Genomic DNA, 25,308 nt, shown 5'->3' on the forward strand with positions numbered 1-25,308 from the left:
GGATAAAACTAGTCTAGACAGAGACAAGCCTGGAGGCAGTACATCAATGTTTGATGGATGTGCTAACATGCTCCTTTAGTCTGTTGCCTCAGTGGCAGGGGGATGGAGATGGATGGAGATCCACACAGCAGCAAAGATGCAGGTGTCATTGAGGTATTAGAAACCACACAAGTGTGTGAATGCTCGTGCAAGACTCAGGGCTTCTACCCCCAGTGGGAACAACAGCTCAAATGAAGTGCATCTGCACCAGTGCATGCAGAATGGGCATAAACAGGAGGAGCAGGAATTCATTATGCAGCAGGAAAACTATAATACAGTTGCCATCATGGAAACAAGGTGGGGAGGCTAGCACAACTGCAGTATTGCAATGCAGTCCTGTCAGTCTGACTTCAGTGCCAGGGAAGATCATGGAGCAGATCACCTTGAGTGCCATCAAATGGAATGTGCAGGATAAGCAGGCGATCAGGCTCAGCCAGCGTGGGCTTATGAAAGGCAGATCTTGCTTGACCAACCTGTCTCTTCCTATGACAGAGTGACCTGCCTAGTGGATGAGGGAAAGACTGTGGGTGTGTCTACCCAGACTTTATAAATCCTTTGATATCATTTCACACAGAATTCTCCTGGAGAAACTGCTCATGGTTTGGATGGGTACACTGTCCACTGAGTGAAAAAGCTGTTTGGGTGGCTGGACCCAGAGAGTGGTGGTGCATGGAGTTAAATCCAGCTGATGGCCAGTCATGAGTGGTGCTCCCTGAGGATCACTTTGCACTAGTCCTGTTTAATATATTTATCTGGGTGTGGAGATCTAGCAAGTCTGGGCAACACCAAGCTGTGTGGGAGTGTTGATCTGCTGGAGGGTAAGAAGGCTCTGCAGTGGGATCTGAAGAGGCTGGATCCATGGGCTGAGGCCAATGCTGAGGTTCCACAGAGGCCAAGTGCCAGATCCTACACTTGTGTCACAACAACCCCATGCATTCATCCCAAAAAAACCTAATCTATCTATAATTTCAAAGTAATCAAGGACCAAAAAAGGGAAAAGAAGTATTCAAAAACTCAGGGGAAAATATATTTTAGAATCCCTCCTCTTCTCTGACACACTTTACTTGAAGTACTACTAAGTGTGGAATATCGGTTTGGCCTCAAGGGCAAGGGTAAGAAGAACAGAAAAGCTCTTTTAAATGATTGCTTGAATGTTCAGAAAAGTGCAAAGGAATGTGTGCAGATGAGGACATTCACTATGCATGGAAGGGGAAAATAACTGCTGAGGGAGGTCATTAACCAAGTGTGTTCCTCCAAAAAGCAGAAAGCACAGAGAGGCAACACTGAAGATGATGCAAAAGTAGATTGCTGAATGGAGAAACCCTGGAGCTCTAGATGGGTTCTGCAGCCCTTTTCCTGCACAGATGAGGAAGATATTGGTGGGAGGGTGGCTGTGGAAGAAACACCATTTGGGGGGGAAACTCTGGTATGAGTGTACGCATATTAGCATGTGCATCCCAGCAGAGGGGTACACAGGTACTGGAACAATCCACATCCCGCAGCCTTGGTCTGACACACGTATTTTTGTCCAGCCACACATTTTTTATGACGGAGCTGGAAGCTGGTGCACGTGCCTTTCCCGGGGAGCCGTGGCGAGGAGCCGGGGGGGCGGCCCGGGGGCGAACCCGGGCGGGGCGAACCCGGGCGGGGCGAACCCGGGCGGGGCGGGCCCGGGCGGGGCGAACCCGGGCGGGGCGGGCCCGGGCGGGGCGGGCCCGGGGCCGGGCGGGGCGAACCCGGGCGGGGCGGGCCCGGGGCCGGGCGGGGCGGGCCCGGGGCCGGGCGGGGCGGGCCCGGGGCCGGGCCGGGCCGGGACGGGACGGGAGGCAGCGGCATCGGGAGCGGCCATGGGGAAGGTGCTGGCGGTGGCTCTGCTCGGGATAGCGGCAGGCTTGGCGGCGGAGCGGCTGCTGGCGTTCCGGTGGGTGAGCGGGGCGAGCGGGCGGGGCGGGCGCTCCCCTCCGCCCTCCGAGCGGGGCGACACCGCGGCTCCCGCACTCGGGCACAGCGGAGCCAGCACCTGCCCTGCCTCAGCGCAGAGAGGAAGGGTTCTTCTTCATCACCATCGTTGCCGTCAGTATTATCAAGGGAACCGTTTTTCCCCGGAGAAAATATGGGCACTGTGATACCATTTTCATCCGATTTCGGCATTAACTAACTTCGGGACCATTTATGCAGAGGAAATGCCCCTTGCACTGAGTGGATATGAAATCCTCCCCAGGATGATAGGAGCGAGGGGGACAAGGGAAGAAGGTGCCCGGGGTCAGGGGAATTTACCTCATCTCCTGCCGGCTGGCCAAACAGTAACCCCAAATAGTTTGCCAGAAACTTGGGTTAAGTTCTACCAAAGCTGACCTCTGGATAACAGTAGCCCCTATGTACATGACGTGTCCTCTGGTGGAGCCCAGACTCTGGTGATCCTAAGCTCCTGAATGTGTCACTGGTCCTTTCAGTCACAAAAGTGATGCTGAATTACTGTATTGGAAGGTGACTATGTCATTATAATTTTCTTTATGTTCACATGGACCCCAAATGCCTGTTTTCATAGCAATGACATCCAGCTAATTTAACTTTGGGTAGGTAGTATTTGTATCTAATTACAGAAGAACAGCATCACTGCCTGGACCCTGGTACCTGACATGGATGATGGCTGCATTATATCCACCACAAATGTTATTGGTGATAGCCACGGTGGTAATGGGGCCCTCCTGTGCTGGAGTTACATAAGCTGGGATAGCAGGACTGGAAGATACTCCCAGACTTTAGTGGGGTGAGCCATTTCAAAGTGCTATGAAGAGCACAGGACTTCACCTCTCCTCCAAACTGAACAAACAAATGAAACGTTAGGAATCCAGTAAAGGAGAATCTCCATGAAGAAACAGGATCCCCCTGTCTCTAGCTCTCTGTGGGTTTTCCCTGTGTGCTGTGTTTTCTGCAAATTGCAATGTACAAGCAGTCCTAAGAAAGTTGCCAAGTTTGGAAACACACAACTTCAGATCACAAAGTACTCTAAAAGTAATTTAACATAGTCTTGAGAGGAGAAGCTGTGGGTGGTGTTAGCTCTTGCCAAGGGTCTCTTTTATTCATCCCCTACCCAGAGGGCAAGAATCCAGCAAAGACTTTCTGTAGTTCCTTCTGAATTTGTTAAAAAACACCAGGATTAAATCCCAGGAGATTCATGATTGGTTGGTCTAGAGATGAGAAAAAGTAAAAAGATAGAGAGGTCTTTTAATATGCAACGGGTTCCTTCTGAAGGAGAGGGAAGGCCTGTGGTCTGTGTCCTGTGAAGTAGGGCAGCAGGTGGAGGACTCAGATTGGAAAGAGAAACTGTGAGGGAAAAGATGCCATGCCCTGGACTTGCACCAAGTGGCAAAAATTCTTACTTTCTTTGAAGTTGCATTGCACACATATTGCAGGTCTTCCATATTCCAGGCCTTAGTATGGCCAGTTAGTAATCTAGGCCATCTGGCTGTGTGGCTGAGGCTGTGTGAGCTAGATAAACTGACACATTTTGGAAAAGCCTCTATATATGCTGCAGGCTTGTGTCTGGTGTCCTTTTGAATTACTCTCATTCCAGCCCATGAAGTGTTTCCCTGGGAATGCTGTCAGGATATCATCATCCCTTGCTGGCTGCTGGCTGAGTTCCTGCTGTGCTTTTGGCTTGGGGTGGTTTACAGCCTGCCTGGGAAAAGTTGGTGAAAATAGGGAAGGGAAAAGCCCTAGGCAGGCAGCAGTGAATCTTCAGGCAGGATCCCCTGAGCCACCCTCGAGGGCTTGGTGGGTTTGGCTGTGCCAGGATGCCGGTGGGTAAGGGGCATATCCCTCCTGTGCCGTTTGTGGGCTGGGAGCCAGCGTGATTCTCTGTCAGTTCTCCTGTGCTGGGAGAGAGGGCTTGGGAGGGTTTAACTTGGCTCCTTTCCTTTGCAGTCCTCTGCACTTTTTGCTCTTTTTCTTCTTTTTTGTTGGCCTTATATTAACAACCCATGTCAGTGATACAGCATTGAAGCAATTCACAACTCATATTTAAGTGATTTAAAAAGTGCAGGACTGACATACCATACAGTGCTCAACTGTGTCACATATTCTTCATATCACTGACTGATACTGCTGTTTAGTTTGTGTTTATGCCTAAAACCATAACATAAACATGACAAGGTTTTGCTATGGGATCTTTGCGTTTAGAATTTCCTGTGATTGCAGCAACAGCCTCAACATATGCATATGATAGTCAGGCAAAAGAGTTACTACGTTAGGTTAAATGCTTCCTTCTGCCAGAAAAAAAAAAAAAAAAGAAATATTCTAGCACACTAAGATACATAGAAATGCAACACATTTTCTTGTGTCATGCAGACCAGCATGGTCAAACTTCCTGGCTGTGAGGTGGTCATGCAGATTTGCAAACAACTTGGACAGAAGAAATGGAGAAATATGAACTTGTGTGTGCCTGTCTGTATCTGTTTGTCCAATGAAGTATGGGAGGTAGAATTTCATGCACATTCATGAATGAAATAAGCACTGATGAAGGGTAATGCTTGGGGTGGTTACCAGGAGTGAAGAGGAGGGGACAGGGTAATTGCTGGAAACCATACTACCAAGTCCTGCTTGGTAAGGAAAAGAACTCTCCTGACTTTGCAATGTGCTTTTGCTACCTTTGAATGTAGACAAAAAATGAAGAAAGTGCAACTGCTCGTAGTCTGGTCACCAAAAACAGGCAGTGGGTTGCAGTAAAAGATTACCCTGTCCTCATGTGAAATGTTGGTCCTAACTATAGGGTGCTTCAATGCTTCTATATTTAGGTGTCTGAAACCTGAAGAAAGTGTGGTTATTTTATCATCTGAGCTGCAGTGGGTCATGAAAGTTTGTTGCTGAAGCTCATGAACAAAATGATATTTCTGAAGATACTCAGTGTAGAAGAATCACTTAATCCTTGGTCACATGTAACCATTGCAATGATTTGGAGCAGTTGCCATTGTTGGTTCTGGAGTTTGCTTATTTGGTATTTTACGGCTGATTTGTTGCTGCATCGTGGCAGACAATTAAACTGAAAACTGGGGAAGTTACCTGTTTTCAAACTGGCTGTGTGCTGTTTAACCCTGCTCTTTCCTCTTGCAGGAACAGACTCAATGCTTCACGGGAAGTAGCCCCAGTGAGCCTCCCGAACTGCCGGCTCATTAAAGGGATTGGTACGTGCTTAAAATAACTGAGTGCACTGCTTTTGTCCAGCCTTCTTTTGTAATGGCTTTTTAAAGCCAGCTTCCAAGCCTGATCCCAAAAACAGTGCTAATTTGACTTTGATGCTTTGATGTGCTACTTGGACTTGGAGATAGGGAGAAACTGCAGGAAAAATAGTACTGAAAAACTAGCTGGGTATAAGTCAGTATTTAATTTATTTTCCTTTTCTTAAAATTGAGTACCTTGAAAGCACTTCTCCTTTGCTAAGCCACTTAGGAAATGATTTGGCTTTTAAATGAGGGTGTGCTGGTTCTTCAGGCAGGTACCTACAGGAGGCTGGTGACACCAGTTGGGAGATGGGAAGTGCTGCAAGGGTGGAAGCCTTAGCAGACCATAGGCACATGGCAGAGGAGCGGCTGCTCAACACCAGCCAGGCTGCCCCTCCTCAGCACCACGTTTTGGGGATATTGAGGAGCCGGCTGGTGCCGCGGTGCCGTGGCTGTTGTGCAATGCAGCTGTGCGGTTCCAAAGAGTGAGCGGTCATGTTTGTCATCTTAGTCTGGTTTGCAGAGAGGTTTAACAGAGTGGCTGAAATGTTGACTTTGTACTTTGGGCCATGTGTTTAGCACACAGCAATATTTATGTCTTGAGGTTTTTTTCTCTCTATATCAGTCTTTCTGAACTCTTAAATGTGACATAGGATAACCAGTTTATGAAATTGATAGCTTTGAAATTGATTGCTTTTTTGGGTCTCCTTTTCTCCCAAAAAACCTCAATGCAGGCTTGATATCTATGGATTTCCCCCTCCTTAGTATTTTTGGAAATGGCTTAAATTATTTTGAAATTTGTCTGGATTTTTCATGTGTAAAAAGTAATTGGATGAGCTTTTACAGCTTTGCCTTTAAGCTTGCTGAGTCAGTGAGTTGATTTAATAAATCTTGTGTCAGGATTCAAACATCTCTATAAAGTCAAATTGCTGCTATGAATGTGTATATGCAGAGTTCCTGTGCTTGAAAATATGTACAGAAAAAATTACATTTAAAAAAAAATGTCCAGGTCTTCTAGATTAAGCTGTAATTTACTCATACGAGACTATGAATGATGCTTCTTTGGTGGTGATTAATAAAAAATAATTTCGGAGTATTTTTTAAAGCATATCACTATTGCAATCTTTATAACACATTTTGCAACATGATTGTTCTGTTGAGGAAAGAAGGAAAAGTGGAAAAGACAAATAGAGTTGTATTTAATTTCTGAACAGTATCTTGGTTTTTGTGCCTGACATTTACATGTGGATTAGGTTATTTCTGAGAATTTGTGTCTCCTTAGAGGCAGTGGATCCATTTACAGAGCTCCATCTCTGCTTCCTGCTGGCTCCTCTAATGCTGCCCCTTCACACAGAGAATTGCACCTTGCCTTGCCTTTGCTCTGCAGTTTGCTGCTCATTAGAAAAATGAAAATGCCAAAAATTTGTTTAGCAGGTCCAGTGTAGCAGAAAGAGAAATAATAAAGGATTGTGCAGGCTTAAAAATTGGCATGTTCACTCAAATGTCTTCTAAAACTCATTTGCTGTGGCCAGGGGGCTTATATCACTCAGGGTGACCAAGGATCCCTAAAGCTTAAAAATGCTGCCTAGGTAGTACTGTTCAGACACAGAGTTCTGCTGTGCCTGAATGGATGAGTTTGTCTAAGGATGTCTTTGTACATGGACATCTTGGCCTCCTGGGCATTTTTCCTTTAAAATGCTAGGATAAAGCTGAATAAACAATCTGTCCTTTTTTAAATGTTTAAATCAGTCTTTCTGATCTCTTAAATGTGACATAGGTCCTAGAGCTGGATCAGCTGGATCTGAGCAAAATAATCCTAATCTAGTCATTCTGTATATAGAGGAACAGACCTCTCGTACAGTAAGTGATGGATCTATAGTAAGTGAAGCAAACACAGAGTAAATGGAAGACTTCTCTAGTGGACCCTTTTCTTACTGCACAGTTTCATCTTTTCTGTATCTTTCTAAAGACTTTAATCTATTCTGCTTTTCAAATATTGTGCAATATAAACACAGATGCAAACATTGAACAAACAAAAATTGCAGCTTATCCTAAGCCTCATTCACAAATATGTAGGAAAGGCTATATTTGTAGAATAAACACTAGCTTCTGAGTTTAATTGATGCCTCATCATGTTATTGGTTTATAATAAACTAACTATATCTCCTGTACTAATTCCTAAAATGCAAAAAGCTACTACAGGTGTTGCTTGAAATACTTGCATCTTGCAGCAGTTCGTGGGGTATGGGCAAAACAGTGTCACCCTTTTGGACTTGAAATCCATATGGGTTTTTTTGTTAGCTACACCTGCAGAATACATCATACTAAGATAAAATAAAGAACAACAAAAATGTTTCTAAAGTAGGCAGCAGGTTTTCACACAATCTTTTAATTTTTCTTAAATGCCACCTCTTCAGATAATCCCGTGGCCAAGCGGGGCTCAGTGATACGATTAAACAACATAGTGCATACAAGTGATAGCTGAGGGGTCAGTTCCTGCTCTCCTGGCCCATAGGGCACCTGCAGGAGCAGCGCAGAGCCCCCCAAAACAGAGCGTGCAGGAGAGTCCCTGAGCTCCCCTGAACTCCCCCCTGTGTGTCTGCAGCCCCTCCTCGGCGGGGCTGGATCTGCAGGGCTGTGCTGACTCAGCATTCCACTGCTCTCCTGACCCACTGGCTTCCACACATTCCAGGCCCTGGCCATGGAGCGCCCAAAATGTGCTTTGCTGGGCAGTTTCTCTTGAAGCAGTTGGGTGCAGAGCTCTCAGTGCGCTCCTTCCACCGGAAACTTGTAGTTTTTAATTATCTGCTCCCAATTAGCCTGCTCATCTTTCTGCTTGGCAGCCTCACCGATTCAGTAGCGATAAATAATTATATCTCTGTTTATTCACTCACCAGTGTGTGCTGCCAGTAAAAGCTGTCTGTCCAGCTCATGTCACCATGGCAATTGAGCCTCTCAGCTTTTATTTATGCCATTAGCCTTGCAGCAATCCTGGGAAGTGGAGAATTACCACTAACCCCATTTTATAAATTAACCCAGGCTTGGAGAGACTGGGGCAAGGGAAAGGAGTCTGTGACTCAAACCAGAGTGTAAGCTGAGCTGATAAAAAAAAAAAAAAAAAAAAAAAAAAAAAGCCCAGGTTCAAAACTTTAATTGGTAAATACAGACTCTAAGTGTTTCTGGACACATCAGTGCAGATGTTGTCTCCTGCCTGAGTTAGTCAAAATTCAGAACCAAAACCCAGGGTGGGATAACACCTGACTCCTCCCAAAATGCATCTTCAGATATTTTGCCCTTCAGAAGGCAGGGATACTCTGCTTGTTGCTGTCATGAGATGAAGCAGGGACTTGCTGAGGCTGAGGAGGAGCTGGCCCTGGCCAGAAGTGAGAACATGTGCCACTGCATCTTCCCAGGGCTGAGCTAGGGGGGAACTTTCATGGAGTTCTGGTTCCTCTCCACAGAGGCTGTCAGTGATCTCAGGATCAATTACAGCCCAGAAAAACCAGTGCTTGGATAAATAGGAGTTGCTTAAAAGCAAACTGTAAACTCAGCTCAAATTTGCAGGTGCTTCCTTGGGAGGAGGTGTTGAGGTGCAAGGGATTGTGTGACCCATGCAGGTTCTCACGTGGTTGTGGAAAAGCAGGAGAGGGTGTGGAGACATGGGACAAGCTGGGTGGAAAACCCTTGTGTTGATGGCTCTGATAAAGAAACCCTGCTGAAGAATTTTCTTTAATCAAGTGCTCCTGAGTGGTTTCCCTCATCATCTGGAAAGTGACTTGTGAGGAATGCTGTTTTTGCTGGTGACTTGGAGAAAAGAGGGGAGGCTTCTCAGGGGAGTGGTGGAAATGTGAGATGGCAAACAGCCTTCAGCATTGGACTAAAAGCTCTTTGGAGAGTGCTTTATGAAAATCTAAAATTGCTCAAGTGTTCTTACTAAAGGCTTTTTATTTTATCTTCTTTTCTTAGCAGGGAAAAATATTACAGGAGCAATTACAGGAGGAACTGGAAATATTGGAAGTGATTACCTGTAGTTGAAAGTGAGGTCTAACTATGAAAGCCCTTAGCTGTTATAGATATAGTAGATTTTCTGTCACTTGAGAGCTTTAACTAAATATTTGAAAATCCATTTTTGTGAAGTGTCCAAGCTCAGTCAGGAGAATTAATGTGCACAATTCCCACAGCTGCCTTATGCAAGCCTGAGGCCTGAGTCACGGGTATGGTCCTGCCCTGGAGATCTCCATGCCCACACTAATTGCTTGCTGCAGAGCACATCCTCAGGAGCTGGTGATTCATCCCACACCTGGTGATTCATCTCACAACATCTGGGGGCACATGGAGCTGGGTAGGAGACTGCCTGGCCATTGCATGGGCATCCCTGGGCCTCCAAAAGACATGAACCTGGTACTATTTCCTAACCTGATGTGCTGTCTTCTGCTACCACTTTTAATGCAGTGGCCAAATTTTTCCACCAAATGCCATCATGTGTGTGGTCATACCAGAAAGGGTCACTCATGAGAGCTGGAGTTGTACTTAAAAGGAGATTTTTTTCAATGGGAAATACTTTATGTCACCTGAAAACCCCTGTTTATCTCCGTTTTACAGAAACTGGTTCAGAAGACATTGATATACTTCCCAATGGACTGGCTTTCATCAGCTCTGTAAGTTCCCATGCCACCTTCCCATGCTGGGGCTTGCCTGCTTCCTTATCTGCAGGTGAAAACAGCAGGAAGGGCTCTTTTCTACAAGTCTGACTGGCTCCAAAAGAACAGCCCAGTCTTGTGTTGGCTTAGCTGTCATTCCCCTCAGCAAGCGTGCTTCCTGGCACAGAAGTGGTGTTGGTGGTTCTGACACAGGTATCCTATCACACTGCCTTACCTGGCCACGTAACTTTGCCTTTCTTTCTTGCTGCTTCATTGAAATGTGGAAATGTCAATCTTCTGCCATGTTAAGAAACTGTGTTAATTCCCTAACTTTAAAAAAAATTGAATTTTATATATCAATTTTGCTGTTCCTGATTTTTTTTAGCCTTTAGGAGATAGGTTTTCAACCTTTTCCTTGCAATTAGGATGGCTGGCCGTGGGACACCCTCATGTGTGCTTGCAAGTCCTATCAAGGCCCTGGGTTTTTCAGCCCTGTGATTCTCTTGTTTACCTTTTACCCAGGAATTATCTTCTAATGTTTGGATTCTACAGGGCTTGAAATATCCAGGATTAAAGAGCTTTGCTCCAGATAAGCCAGGTGAAATATTTTTGATGGATTTGACTGAAGAAAATCCCAGAGCAGTGGAACTGAGAATCAGCCGAGGGTTTGATCTGGCATCGTTTAACCCTCATGGAATCAGCACCTATATAGACAGAGGTAAAGAGCTCGAGATGGTGGCAAATACCAGCCTGGAGAGCACAATCAGGAATCCCTTTGTAGCCTTGCCCTGCACCCCCAGATGGTGGTTGTTGCTGGGAGACAAAAAGGTTTGGGGTTTTTCACCTTCGTTTTGCTCTTTTCTAAATGTCAGTTGGTCAAAGAAAAGCACTTGCACCTAATTTCAGTCTGTCTGAAACAGAAGGATGCCCTTGATATGAAAAGGAAAGAAAACATGGTAACATTTGGAGTTGAAAACCACAGAAAATTGATTTTACATTTGCATGTGTCTCATGCTGGGTTCAAATGTTTTGAGGAGATACATCATTCACTGATTTGTAGTGCTCAGAATTAAAACTTTATGGCAAAACAGTAAATTATCACCTCTCTGTAAATTACTAAAACCTCTGATACTCTTTGGCAAGCCAGGCTCTCTTCTCCAAGATAACGTTCTACTACATCAGGCTCTGATTACTAATAAAGTATATTTTCCTCTGTCCTTTCATTGGGGGTTTTAGCAGGGCAAGTAGAATTCTGCAGATATAAAGAAAACAATTGCTGCAGCTTGACCTGCATCCCCATACAGGCACCCTTTAAGGGAAGGTGTTGGAAAAATCAGTGATGGCTAGTGTGGGGTCATGCCAGAAGGGCTGGACAGATGGTCTGCAGCCTTGCACAGAATGCAGGAGAAGGATGTCCTTCCACTCTCCCAGGGGATGTGGTAGACAAACCCAAGAGCCCAAACTGCCTTGGCCACAAACCCTTCTTCCAGCTGACTGGGGCTGTTTCACAGACTGCAAAACCCAGTGGCCTAGGTATCAGGATGAGGTGGTTATTTCTTTTTTCCTTGGAAGATATAGCAAAAATCTATTACTAACAAAGCAGTTCCCTGTAGAGACAGCCTGGGAGAAAAGTAGCAGGAGATCTGGATCTGGTTGCAGAGGCATCTTGCAGAATGTGGGTACTCATCCCTCTGCCTCTGTAGAGCCATGGGACAAATGCACCAGACTGAGCACGTGCTCTGTACTCGAGGCTGCCTCAGGGCTGGGGGGGCTCAGCCACACAAACTGCTGCAGAGAATTCAGCACTTTCCATTTCTTTTTCAAGATGACACGGTGTACCTCTTTGTTGTGAACCATCCCCACCAGAAGAGCACAGTAGAATTGTTTAAATTTGTAGAAGATGACAATTCTCTTGTACACCTGAAAACCATTCGACATGACCTTCTGACAAGGTATTGGACTCAAATACAGTCTTCCTCCAGATCAGGCTGCATTGATGAAATCCAATGTAGGATGATTTTTGGGTTTAGGCTATTATTAATAGAAGGTATTTCCTCTTTAACCAGCATCCCTGTTTCTCTTACTGTTTACTTCTTATCTGTGTAATCAAAAGCAGTGTTTCTCCAATCTCTCCTCCAAATTAGTTTTTTAATGGTTGTATCACTAAATTAGTCTTAAGCGCTGCTGTGATTGATGCCAGTGAATTAGCTTGGCATCCATTTCGCCTTTGTTCATGTAACCCACACTCAGGTCATTACAGGTATGAGTCTCCAGGTATTTTATTGTCTGGATTTCCTACACTGTAAAAACAAACATGTATTTAGCTTTTTCTGTTTTTCTTGTTTTTAATACTAAATTGATTTGGTCTGTCCTGCTGCAATATGATTGTAAAATAAACAGCCAGATTGATAAAGTTGTCACAACACTTGTTCTTTGATTTCTACTTGAATGTAATGAAAAAGGAAATAATACTAATAATACTACTACTAATAAAAAAAAAATTCCCTGTACTTACAGACAGGTAGCCAGATCTCTAGCTGATGCCCTATGGCCCCGTTCAGGTTTCAGCACTGCACTGTCCTGGCTCATAGAAAATAGAAGTAAGAAGGGTCTAAATAATTTGGTGACTACTTAAAGTACATCTATAATTGCAGCCTCTTTATGGGTATTGATGACCATGTTCTGACTGTATTCTGGGCAGTCCTAAAATACTCCTTCATACCTCTAATTTATTTTTTTTTATTTTCTCCATCTCTTTATTTCTTTTTTAGTGTGAATGATATAGTAGCCATGGGACCAGACAGCTTCTATGCTACCAATGACCACTACTTCTCTGACTTCCTCTTGATGTTCTTAGAAATGTTCTTGGGTTTAACCTGGTCAAATGTTGTTTACTACAGTCCAAAAGAAGTTAAAGAAGTAGCATCTGGTTTTTATTCAGCCAATGGAATTAACATTTCACCTGATAGAAAGTAAGTTTCTCCTTATATTGGACTTTGTTTTATCACACAGAAGTATCTGGAGATCTTAATTTGTACACCTGGTACCTCTGTGCTCAGGTGTCTGAACTGGTTCATGCAAGGCAAGGTGCTGCCTGTGCAACACAAGTGATGCAGAGTGTTTGTAGCACAGAAGTTTTGTGTCTTGGTGTTTAGCAGCAGTGTTTGCTGCATTGTGTGGTATTTTATAGGCAATAAGGTCAACAGTTGCTGCATTTTAACCAGCTGATACAGGAGTTTGTGTGTCTTGCTTGCAAGGATTAGTGGGGCAGGAGTGCTCTACGGTCCTACATCTGTATGACTGAATCAACCAGTCCTGTGGTGTGGACAGGTGATTTCAAAAAATAAATCGTAATTGTGATTTTCTGGTTCCAAGGCTTATTTCAGTGTCATAATGGAAAAACTGGCACAGTGTGAAGCTACACTGGCACCTCAGGGTAGCCGAGCTGCTCAGCAGGTTGGCTTCAGTGCCCTGTGGCTGGCTTGCAATGTCTGTTTTTGTGTGGGTTTGCACAGGAGGATCTGTCTAGTTTTGGTGTCTCCTTACGTATATATATTAAGAGGTACTTTTCTTTCTTTTGAAGGTATGTCTATATTGCAGATATATTGGATCATAATGTCCATGTCATGGAAAAACATGCTAACTGGAGTTTAACCCATGTGAAGGTAAGGTGCTACTGTTCTATAAAAAAGAGGCAAATGTGGATTTTGGACAGAATAGTTTCAATGAATGCTTGAGATTTCAGCATGATCATCTGTCAAGTTCTGATCTGGGTGGCTCCTGCTGTGGGTTTCAGAGGTGTCTGCACACCCTGTTACAGAGCTTCAAATCTTCTATCCTCCCACCAACAGCCAGGGAGGAATCCTTGGGTATGCTGTTGAGCTGTAGTAGAAGCCTCAGGGGGTCAGAGCACTGACAGCATCCATAGAGGTGTAGATGTGAATGAGCTGATGGAGGAAACTCAGAGCAACAAGAAGGATTCTCATAGCACAGGGGTGGGAATGATGCATACCAGGGAAAAGAAAAACAGAAGTGGGGGGAAAAGTATTTCTTAAAAAAAACCAAAACAGTCTAAGTTATGTCAGATTAGACAAGTCTATTGGCTATATTGTAGTTTACTTCCAGGATTTCTGATAGATTTAATGTTTTGGTTTTCTTCTATCTTGGCTAGATGCTGCAGCTGGACACTCTGGTCGATAACTTGTCTATTGACCCTCACACTGGAGACATCTGGACAGGATGTCATCCCAATGGGATGAAGCTGTTCTACTATGATCCTGAAAATCTTCCTGCATCTGAGGTGCCTTTTGGGAGACATCACTGGTCACTTGGCTATGTCTGTGCCAGAAAGTTTTTTTGGTCAAATTGTGCTGGTATAACTTAACTGCAATTCATAGAAAGTGCTTGGCACAAAATGCCTTTGTTAAAGCAAAGATCAAGCTAGCTTCTGCTCTCAAGTGAGAGCCTGAACAGCATATACTCACTAACAAACACCTATTCAGATCCTTGGGCAACAACTAAATAATTTCCAACCAGTAGCTTAGTCACTTTGGACTCCTCAGGCTGCTTTCTCTGCAGCTCTGGATATGCACACAGATTCTGATGAACTGCATTAATTACTAAGCCAGCACCTCTTTGCCAAACTAAGCATAATTGTCTTGAGTGCAAAGTGTGACCAGAAATGTCTCCACAGGGATGATTAATCTGTGAAAGTGTAGTTTATTTGTAGGTAACATGGTAATACTTCTTTCTATGAAATCAGTGAGGTACTGGCATCAGGGCGATAGTGCTATGAGTGCAGTTGGGTGCTGTCCATTGGATTTCAGCTTTGTCTAAGCTCCCTGTAAGACACTTCTCAAAATTACCATGTTCAATAGCAATAGATTTCTGATACTAGGCAGTTGTTTACTCTGTCTGGGAAAAATATGAAAATAAGAGGCTATTAACTAACTCTTAGTCTGGAAAAAAAAATGTGCACATTCCTAGTGGTGGGGATGACTGCCCGACTTCCTTGCAGCTGTTGCACAACAACTTTAAAAAAAAATCAATGTTCATGGACTGTGCTTCATTAAAGGTACTCTCACAGCAATCACATGTTGCCATTATCAGCAGCTGGGCATCCTAATTTGTTTAAATTAACATGCTGATGTTCCCCCTCTCCCTGGAGCATTTCCCCCATGAGCATTTCAATAGATGTGTCCTTGCTCTGTCAGGTCCTGCGCATCCAGAACATCCTCTCGGAGGAGCCCGTGGTGACACGTGTCTACTCTGACAACGGCTCTGTGCTGCAGGGAAGCTCAGTGGCATCCATCTACGAGGGAAAACTGCTCATTGGCACAGTCTTCCACAGAGCCCTCTACTGTGATCTATAGCTCGTCATGGGCAAGACCTGCTGCTGTGGAAAGGACTTAATTCCTTGGGAATTCATTTAGTTTCTGCTAGATCTGCTAACAGCAAGACTGTTCCAATAAAAGTTAACTACAGTAATGGAAATGTATTTTAGTCTTCCTCTCCAAAATGAGACTTCTACACTATAGTAAAGAACATGGAATTGAAGGTGAGAAATTAGTTTACCTGTGTAATGGGGAGGACCACATGTTGTTAACATAGGGTAACCCTGACGTTCAATTTCAGATTGTAAATTACTAAACTGTCAGACACTGAGCTATGTGCTGGCTGGATTTTTTGTTTGTTGTTTGTTTTTTTTCCCCCCATGAGAAAACTGATTTTGTAAATGAGAATTGCTGACTACCAGTGTGGTGTGCATTCTTGTCACTGACCCATGGTCCTTCCCAGGGGCTGTGCTAGGGGTTTTTCTTCCAAACCTTCCCGTTGTCTTTTCCTAATGCTTCCAAAATAACTGGAAGGAGAATAAATGTCATTTCAGTCTCATTCATTTCCCTTTCCCATTTAAAGCCATTTCCCTTGTTCAGTTTTATAAATTTGTTTTAATCGGATGTGAAAAGAGTAGGGCATCACTGTGGAGAGGTTTCTGACTGGGTCTTTCAAAAGGAGTTTAGAAAAGCTTTTTTTTTTCTCATAAAGAGTGGGAAACACCTCCTGCACACCTTCAGCAGGAAGTGCATTTGCAGTTCCTATTGTCTGTAACCACAAAGGGAGCATTTCTGGGTGCTTTGCAGTGACTCCCCTGAGCCATGGTCATACGTTCTGTGTTTAACTTCAGCTGGTGTGGAGTTGATTCCTGCAGCACTGCTATGCACCAGGCAGCCCTTCATGTTTACCTGGCATCAGTTAGTGACACTTTGCACTGCCAAAATCCCCCCAGGTTTCCTTCAGCTGGTGTTTTTGGGATGATGTTAACAGTCATTTGTAATGAACTGAACTCGGTGTCCTTTGAAGCTGGAGCTCGTGGAGTGAGCTCTTCTAGCATTAGTGTAGATGCCCTTACCCTCAGAGCAGCTCCTGCTGTACTTTCTGTTCTTCTGAGTTTCCACCTGTGAACAGCTCTCCAGTTTTGTGAGAGCTGCTGACATTCAGCTAAAGGCTCTGTGTTACATCTGAGATCACTCCTGCTGGGATTGCCACTGTGCTGCCTGCACCTGCTTGCACTGGCCCTTTTCAGCATCCTGGCAGCCCCTCCAAATGCTGCCACCAGACAGATGTCCCTGAGGGCCACCGGCCTCTCTGCATCCTTCAGCTGATGCAGTAGCTTTTCCTCACTGCAGTTCTTCCACCACTGCAGTTTCTTCCAGAAAAAAGACAGGCTGCTCCTGAAGTGCAAGCATGGGAGGAGAGAGCCAGAGCCAGTTCCTGGGTGCTGATTGCTAAGCTGGCTTTGCTGTTCCCTCCTGCCTCTGCTCCAGCATCAGCCACAGCCCCTCTAACCTGAAGAGTACATGGGAAGTCCAGAAAATACAGGAGTGCTTCTGCCTTTAAGACAGACCAACTAACCTGCTCTGTAGTGGCCCAAACACTGAGATGGGATGTAGAATATGTGCAAACTCTCCTCTGTCTGTGTTCTGCTGTTCTGTCTGAGAAGGGGCAGTACTGCAGGCTGAGGTTTGGTTGAGCAGGGGCCCTGAACAGTAAATGTATGTACTGACACCTCTTGGCTCCTGCACCTTTCCTTTTCCTTTTCAACAAGCCTAATGGCTTCCACCCACTGGTAGGAAAAGAGTAACTGCTCCTTTCCTGAGCAAAAAGGACAGCTCTAGTGAGCAGAAAGTCAGTGCCAAGGCTTGTGCCGGGGCTGTGCCTCTGTGCAGGAAGGAGGGCATCATCCCACTTCCTTCTCTTGCCACATCCCCTCCTGCCCCAGAAAGCCTCTGCTCCACCCCAAGCCCTCCACCACTGGCTTGCTGGCACAGACACCGTGGTGTAAGGCACATCCCTGGGCACAAGAGCTGCGTGAGGATGAAGAACAGCCAGTGGCATGATGGCCCATCCAAAGGCCAGCAGCTCCCCTCTGCTGCACAGCAGACACTCACACCACCCACACCCCAACAGTGCCCCTGCTATTTGTGATGTTTGCATCCCAACAGCACTGCAGGGTCAGTGATGGCTGGAGGGCAGACTTGGGTGGCAGTAAATCACACAGCTAATTGATTTGTCTATGGGGGCTGGCTCTGCATTAGCAGGTCTGTGCACAAACTGTGCTTACAGCTCCTCTCCAAAATGCTCATTTGATCTGGGGACTCGAGTACTGCCCAGGTTTCACTGGCTTTGTGACAAGGACTCATCTGTTTGGACCACAGTTCTGAGCCTTTTGCTGCCCATGGCATGCAGCCTTTCCACAGAGCAGAGCCAACCCTGAATGAGGGCAGCTTTTGTCTCATCCCTTCGCTGCACTTTGGCATTACCTAATTCCGGCTTTGCCGCTCCTTCCTTCTCTCCCTGCAGGACACTTTCAGCTTCCCTCCTAAGTGGTGAACTTTCTTACAGGAACTTGTAATCCATTTTCAGCCTTGAAGAACAGGTATCATTCCCAGAGGCCAAGCTGAAAGAACTGCTCTGAAGGAAATTCTCATAGTAAGGAGAGGCTGGGCTATTCACTCATTTGAGTAGCCCAGCATTCTACAGTGATTATTCTAGGATTGTGCCATTTTTTGTTCTGAAGTGCTGTGTTCTAAAGAGTTACATCATGAATCAGTAGCAGTGACGCAGCTGAAATGCCAATCAGTCCCTCTGTGGGTCCTGGATTTACTCTTTGGTTGTAGAAGGGCAACAGCCACTTCCCTCAGCAGTGCAGAGGTAACCCACCAAAACATTATTTTCACATTTTACTTTGCTTAAAACATCTTCAAATTAGCAAATCTACATGTTGTTGGAGCTTGTCAAACTTCTATTTTTTTATTGGTTTTGGCCTTTCAGAAAATCAAGACTGTCTTCAGTCACCACTGACTTTTTTTTTCTGTTTAAACTGCTCCTGTGGTGAAAATTTTCCTGTTGGTCTGCCTACAGATGGAACCATGGGCAAGTGAGGGGGCCTTATCTTTTCCTACAGCGTTTGAGAGACATCATAGCTATCTACTATTACTGACAGGAACATTCTGACCTGAGGCGAGGAGGGCAGGAAGCCCATTGCCAACCTCCTCCACAGGTATCCCAGCCTTGCAGGACAGAGGTGGGAATTGCAGCAGGGCCACCAGAATTCAGGTGGGCAGGACACAGACAGCAAGCAGCTGTTGTGCAGCAAGAGCCACGCTGGGGTACAGCTTCTACCGCCTGGCAGCCTCAGTGCAGAAACAGCAGCGGTGGAAGATGCAGCTCAAGCCTGGCCTCCCAATTACCAAGTAACCTGCACAGGGAAAATCCAGGTTTGCAAGCCCAAGGAGGGCATTACCCATCATCTTTAACATGCTGTAGAATCTGGAGCAGTTGTGGGCATTTCCGAAAGCCAGCTGCAGTTATCTGAGGCAACGTGCACAGACAAGAAAAACATGTATGTATAGATGGCTCCAGGCCTAGGGAGCTGCTCAGCAGACACATTTTGCATGTCAGTTGTGGACCCGGAGCATCTTAGTATATCTGTTCTAATTAAGATAATGATTTTATGAATTGACGATTTTTTTTATCTTCTTGCAGGTGGTGCCTGTATTAGTGGAAGGTAAGATTTATGCTTCAGTCATTGGGAACCACAAACTGGGTTAGACAGATTAAGTGCACAGTGTTTGGCCTAGATTCTGCCAGATGTAAATCCACTGAAATGGCTATACAAATTGCACAGTTTGTGCCCTTCGATTTTCCCTAACTTAATGCTTTACTAAAATCAAATAAATAAAAGACTTATTAAACATACTCAGTAAAAGAACTGCTGTACTCTGAATGTGTAAAATGTCCATTATAAATAACTTACACTTGAGTCTAGTATGTTTTTATGCAACAAAATCGATCCAGATCTTTTAAACACAAACATTGACCAGTATCAACATGAAAGCAGCCTATTTTTACATCAACCAGCAGCAGAAGACTGCATGCTACACTTCACCTTCATATGAAGAAAAAAGACCATTTTTTTCCTTAATGGATATATTTTTTTACTTCTTTCTACATAGTTACAGTGTAAATGAGACCCGCTTGGGGGCTTGTGAATCATGCCAATTTGGCCAAGAACTGGGATTAAAATAATCTTTGTCTGAGTAGAAGGAAGCAAAGAACAAACAAGGCAAGGTATATATTCCCCTGATCCCCTAGCCTGACCCATGCAGCTGTCTGGTTGTCCTCACCATTTATTATTTCTTCTGGAATGACAAAGAAAAGGGCAGAAAAGTGAGGACTCGTTACAAATTCTAATAAAGATTCAGGATTTCTCTTTTTATTGCATTCGTTGTCTAACAACAATAATACTCATTGGCAAGAAATTTATTTACACTAACAAATTAACTTCAAACCACAAAGCTTTGTTGTTTGTATTTCAACTGTAAGAAAACAAAGGGCCACCATGATGTTTTCTTTTGATGCCTCCCAATAACTAAATGTTAAACAAAGTTATCCTGGGAAAAACTCAACAATCTAGAGAAGTTCATATCAACCAAGCACAAGAGAACAAGCTCAGACATGGCACTACTGTGTCCTTCATGCAGGTGATCAGACACCAAGATGTACAAACAAAAAGTTCAGGATAACATGCATTTCATATACATTGGACCTCCTTAAAAAAAAGAACAGAAAAAGGAAAAAATCTGAAGCACAACTATCTCTTTAACCATTAAAAAGAAGCAATGTAAGAAGCCAATTTTTACAGTAAGCACAGTGCATTTTAGTCTTTTAGCTGCCTGGTCTTCTAGCAATATGTGTAACACTTGTCAGTGACCAGTGAGATACCGTTGCAGTATGACTGGAAAATATGAAAGCAGTTGTTGAGTGAATGTGTATGGAAAAGTATAGAGTCAGAAGATGTTCATTGTGCACTCTTCACTTCCAAATAGGCTGGTTACTCCTATGTCTGGTGCCCTGAGATTCCCCTTTCCTTCAGACACTTCTGCACGGGGCCCAAATCCACTTCCACTGGTGGCAGTGGCAAAGGTCCCGCTGGAAACCCAGCAGGAGCCCCAGGCTCCCAGGTTACGAGAGTTGGATCTGACCTCATGAGCTGTGAGCCCTCCTCACCTCTTTGGAAGAAGAGACCTGCCTAACTCAGCAGGTTTCACAAACTGCTGGTTCTTAACACAATCCACACTTCCAAAAGAAACAGGCAACCCAAGGCACTACCACCAAACCTTTCTGTAAGATGTGCATTTTTTAAACAATTTCTTAATGCTAAAAGCGAAAATACCAGTTGGTACAGCTGGTTAGTAACAGAAAGCTCATTTTATATTGAGGGTTTGGAGGGCTCAATGTCATGACTAAGCTATATTATAGCTTTGAAAAGCAGTTTCACAGGTCCAGAAAAATCCACAGGAAGGCTGACAAAAAGCCATCTGCAGATGACCCACACTCCACTCTAGTGAGTGGGCAAGTCTCCTTGGATTTCACCTATCTTCCTGCTCAGAAACTAACTGCTGAAATTGCTCCAATACAAATCAAAGTTTGGGTTAAAACCACAAAAAAATGTGTTTCCTTGCTAGAACACTGACACCCAACTACATGATGATCCTCTTCCATACTACTGTAGAACAGTGTTCTGCACTACATGCAAGAGTGGCGTTTTCTTTCTCTTTTTTCTCTTGGAAGTGGAACACAATTAATTCTCAAAAATTACACTGCCCACCTCTTACTGGTCCATGGGCCAGGAGGTGAAGGTGTAGCAGCTCAGGAGCACAGGAGGCTTTGATGGAAGCAATAAAGTATGAGGAACCCTGATCTCAGGCGTCAAGCACCTCTGAATGTCAATGACAGCTAAGGGCTGGCAAAAATTAGAGGAAAGTTGCTCAGTAATTCTAGTAAAAGTTACATTCTTGTGGTATCCCTGCAGCAGACTACAGTCATAGCAAAAGAGATGCCATTGCAAAAAAATTTTGAGAAGTTGAAAAAATACAGAAGTATTTGTATACACTGAAATACAAACATCTAATGCCATTCATCTTTTTATTACTGGCTTCTGTTCCACTGTGTAATTCCAACCCATGATCTTCAAAAGGCTCCACCCCCAGCAACCCCCACCAGGACCTGCTCAGGGGGGTGGGTGAGATGCAGACAGTGGGCAACGCTCTGTGCATTGCAGTGAAGGGGTGCAGCTCCTTCCTCATCCCTGGCCCTGGTCTCTCTGGGCAGACTGAAACCCAACAGGGAGTTTAACAGGCTGCTGCATGGGTACAGAAACCCACCCGTGAAGAAATGGGAAGATACAAGCTGGAAGTGAATGTTAGTATGTTTGGCTGATTTGAACAGAACAAGGAGCCACTGCTCTCCTCACAATCTCAAAATAAGCACTAGGGTTTTTAGGACTAAAGTAACCTGCAGTGTTGTACACTTCATTCTCTATTTTTAATACTTGTACTTTTTCCTAACTCTCCATTCTTCACCTTTTTAGAGGCTCTGTATATTCATAACTTGCAATACTGCAGCAACGAGCAGAACTAGAGTTTACAGAACTGCCCTACCACCCTAAGCAGGGAGAAAATAACTTGGGGCAGCCACCCAGGTGTAACGATAACACAAGCACGTGTCTTGAGGTGTGGAAGCACCACATTGCCTGCTCACTGGTGGCCAGGCAAGTTAGCCTCATCAAAAGAGCTGTAGCTCCACAAATAAATACACAATATAGGCGACATTATGCCTGCAGGTGAGCCAAACTGTGAAAAAGGCAGTCCAGCCATTCAGCACAGAAAATTTGTTTCATGTTACATTAAGCCAGCCCCACATTAGTCTGACTTAGCACTGGTTTACAGGAAGTTTAAGTTAAGAATGATGAAACAGCCATCCTTTTTTTTTCCTTATAAATCATAATACAATACAAGGGGAAAAAATTGCAACACAATTTTACAAGTCCTATAGAATAGCAAGAAAAGTTTCAAACTGTGTTTCACGTCTGTTATCCGGTGACATTTCTGCACTTCCCAAGATTGAGTTGCCATATTTCGTAAAAGGAACCACATAAATCTTTTATCACAGAAAGAACAGCAAAACTCTTGTCATTGTTCTGTTTCCTTTGTTTGCACAAATTGATCATAATGCATTTTAATGGTTTTAACTTAAATGTAACCCACTAGTTTTTTTTAAGTTGTATTTTTGTTTATGTTTTTGGTCTGAGAATAACAAAATAACATTATCACAAAGCAGTAAAAATCCCCTGAATACTTAAATGACTTAAGTTGAATTAGTTATTCTGCAGAGTAAGAACATGATTTACAAAGAGATTAACTAGGCACCATTTTAAGAAGCAAGAATGAAAACTCAATATGTAATGCCAAGCAGTCTGCTCTGATTTCTAAATAAAAAAAAAGAACGTAAAACAGAGACCTTGCCTTAGATTATTATATACAACCACTTAAATATTACTACAATGTAAACATAATTTAAAAAGAAAATAATCATCTAATGCATTTATCAACATTGTATTTAAAACATTAAACTTCCAGTTTCTTCCAGGTGACCTCTAAGAATGCTAGTTTTACGAGGCTGTTAAACATTTGTAAAATTTTTCTCCCATGAATGAACACAGAAGGATTTACTGCAATGTGTAATTTTTTGTAAGCAGGTGTATTTTGCTGCTGGTGGTTTATCTCAAGAAAAGTAGCACAAGCCTTTAGAAATATCAGCAAGTATATCTTATGGTAATTTCAATTTTAGATCTGAATAAAATTTACATCAAAAATTTGTAGAAATTGGAATTGGAAGGAAAAATAAAGCTAATGCTAAGTAGATCTGTTGTCTCTTAATTTTGAATGAACTAGGCTCTCTCAGTTTACAGACCATTTTACATGCCAAAGAAATTATTAGGATCAAGAGAAATGTAACTATTAACAGTGCACCCTAAGCGTTCCAAATCTGAGTTTCAGAGAACTTTGCAGACACAAATCTGAATGCCATGAAGTACAGAGCAGAAGAGAAGCCAAGCCAAACTAAAACACACATTTTCTTCAGAGGAATTTTCAATTCTAGGCTGGCATTTTTAGGTTCAAGATTCTAACTTTACATCACCATCTTAAACAATTTCTGGGTTTGCACAGCTAGATGAAGACTGCCACTTGCAGGCTGCACGAGTGGGAAGTGACGTCTCTCCACCGTACACAGTCAGCTTTGACTGTGGAGCAGTCAGCTCCTGCCTGGAGCAGCTGCTCCAGCAGCTCCTTGTTGTGGAGATCTGCCCACTGTCTGTCCCTTCTTTTGAAGCAATACTGCACATTTCAGTACTGTTGTTGAGGCAGTAACACCATACACTGCTTCAGTCACAGTCAAAATTACACAGCAGGCTTCATCCATGGCCTCAACACACCCCAGAAATCCCTGAAGTATGACCACTGCTAAGCCATCAAAACATTCTACAGGCAAAGCCCAAAATTCAGGTTTTGGTTGGATGTTCTTTAAATATAACAATCAAAACAGTTACAGCGTGGGAGCTTTGGATTAAATAACCATCACCTCCGTGGCAGCATTGCCCTTAACAGGAATGTACTGAATTTAATTTTAACCAGGATCACTCATCTTCCTCTTCTTAAAGTGCACTTCTGTAAAAACTCAAAATCTACAGCAAACTCAAGTCTGATAATTGCTTCCAATACCAGCTTCGTAATAGCACAGCACAAAGCTTATTTTCCCAGTGCTTACTGACTGGAGAATGAATCTGAAGATGTGGTGTTCTTCCTGGGGAAAAACTAACTTGAAACGAAATAAACCCAGTTTCCTGTACGAAGCACATGAAAAAAAAGTTGAGTGTGGTATAAGAAAGTTGCCTACACACTGGGAGTACAATACAATTTATACAGATTTCTATGCTGTGCTCTAGTTAGAAATTCATCCTTGCTCAGATATCTAAAGGATAAATGTTATCCTCAGATTTCTATGTAAACCCACATAACCATTTAAGGCTTTGCTTCCTTCCTGGATTAACTATTGTACAGTCAACAGAAAGAGTTTCACCTCCTGTCTTTTACCCAGGGGGAATATTGACTCTCCTGTCTTTATCTCCAGTGTATAAGAAGTCACTGAACAGTTTTCAGAGCAGTGTTGCTTGAAGGTACTGACGCAAGATAAAACTTACTCCAGCAGACTGAACTGAGTATCCAAACACCGTAAAGAAGATTAACTTCCAGTCAGAAAGTTAAGTCAGATCTTATCAGACAGAGCACAACTCCTTTTATCCAGCTGAAGAAATGTTCCCCAGCCATGCTGACTGGCCATCCTATTCAGAGGAGGTGAAGCAGTGGACATGTTCCTCGGCATCATGCTGGTTACTAAAGTGACCAAACACACAAAGCTCAACAGAGAAGAGCAGTCTGGAAGGAAACACCACCACACAAAAATGAAATCTGTTAGCTGTCAACAAGGACAGAACAAACTGAGGGGCTGGGATTGTTTCACATGGCAACAGCAATGAGCGTGAACTGGATATGCAGGAAAGAAAATGACACAATATAAATTTCCTAGTCATTCTATGTACAGCTGTGTCTCTGTACACAATCTTGGGTGATGAACACAAGAAAGCTGAAGGGGCATCAGAGTGGGTAAGAGTTTCTCTTTCCTTGACATGCCTCCACTTGCCAAACACAGCAGCTCTTCTGCTTATGACTGCTCATTAGTGCCCTCTGTTGCATCTGATGAACACTTGTCTGTTTTCTTTGATCTCCTCTGTAGCTGCTCTTGTTCCTTCTTTCGAAGCTTTTCCCTTTGCTTTTCCATTTTCTCTTGAGCTTTGCGAGCCTTCTCCAAGGATGCTTTCATTTCCTTTAGCTTTCTCTTAATGATTGCTCTGTCCTGGGAAGATGTCATACCAAGAGCCTGAGGTGGGGAAAACAAAATTTAGAAGAATTTCTTATACTTTAATTTATCACGTTTTATTTTCATATTCT

The 25,308-nt window shown here is 43.7% G+C and overlaps 2 protein-coding genes across 6 annotated transcripts in view; one reads left to right on the top strand and one right to left on the bottom strand.

Moving 5' to 3' along the window:
* The first annotated feature begins 1,828 nt into the window (after positions 1–1,828).
* Positions 1,829–15,652, top strand: LOC110474732 (serum paraoxonase/arylesterase 2). Its single transcript, XM_021538392.2, has 9 exons — positions 1,829–1,960; positions 5,152–5,222; positions 9,861–9,916; positions 10,451–10,616; positions 11,724–11,850; positions 12,670–12,870; positions 13,482–13,563; positions 14,070–14,198; positions 15,112–15,652. Exons 1-9 carry the CDS (start codon positions 1,887–1,889, stop codon positions 15,268–15,270), a joined length of 1,065 nt encoding a protein of 354 aa, XP_021394067.1. The 5' UTR covers positions 1,829–1,886; the 3' UTR covers positions 15,271–15,652.
* A 3,993-nt stretch (positions 15,653–19,645) lies between these two features.
* PPP1R9A (protein phosphatase 1 regulatory subunit 9A) overlaps positions 19,646–25,308 on the bottom strand; it is a 130,603-nt gene continuing 124,940 nt past the window's right edge. For all 5 annotated transcript variants that reach the window (XM_021538387.2, XM_021538391.2, XM_021538390.2 and 2 more), the window contains one exon: positions 19,646–25,237. In XM_021538387.2, coding sequence (XP_021394062.1) covers positions 25,022–25,237 — 216 coding nt within the window. In that variant the 3' untranslated portion in view covers positions 19,646–25,021. The remainder of the gene's footprint in view (positions 25,238–25,308) is intronic.

This window comes from Lonchura striata, chromosome 1 (assembly GCF_046129695.1).
Source record: "Lonchura striata isolate bLonStr1 chromosome 1, bLonStr1.mat, whole genome shotgun sequence".
Lineage (NCBI taxonomy): Eukaryota > Metazoa > Chordata > Aves > Passeriformes > Estrildidae > Lonchura > Lonchura striata.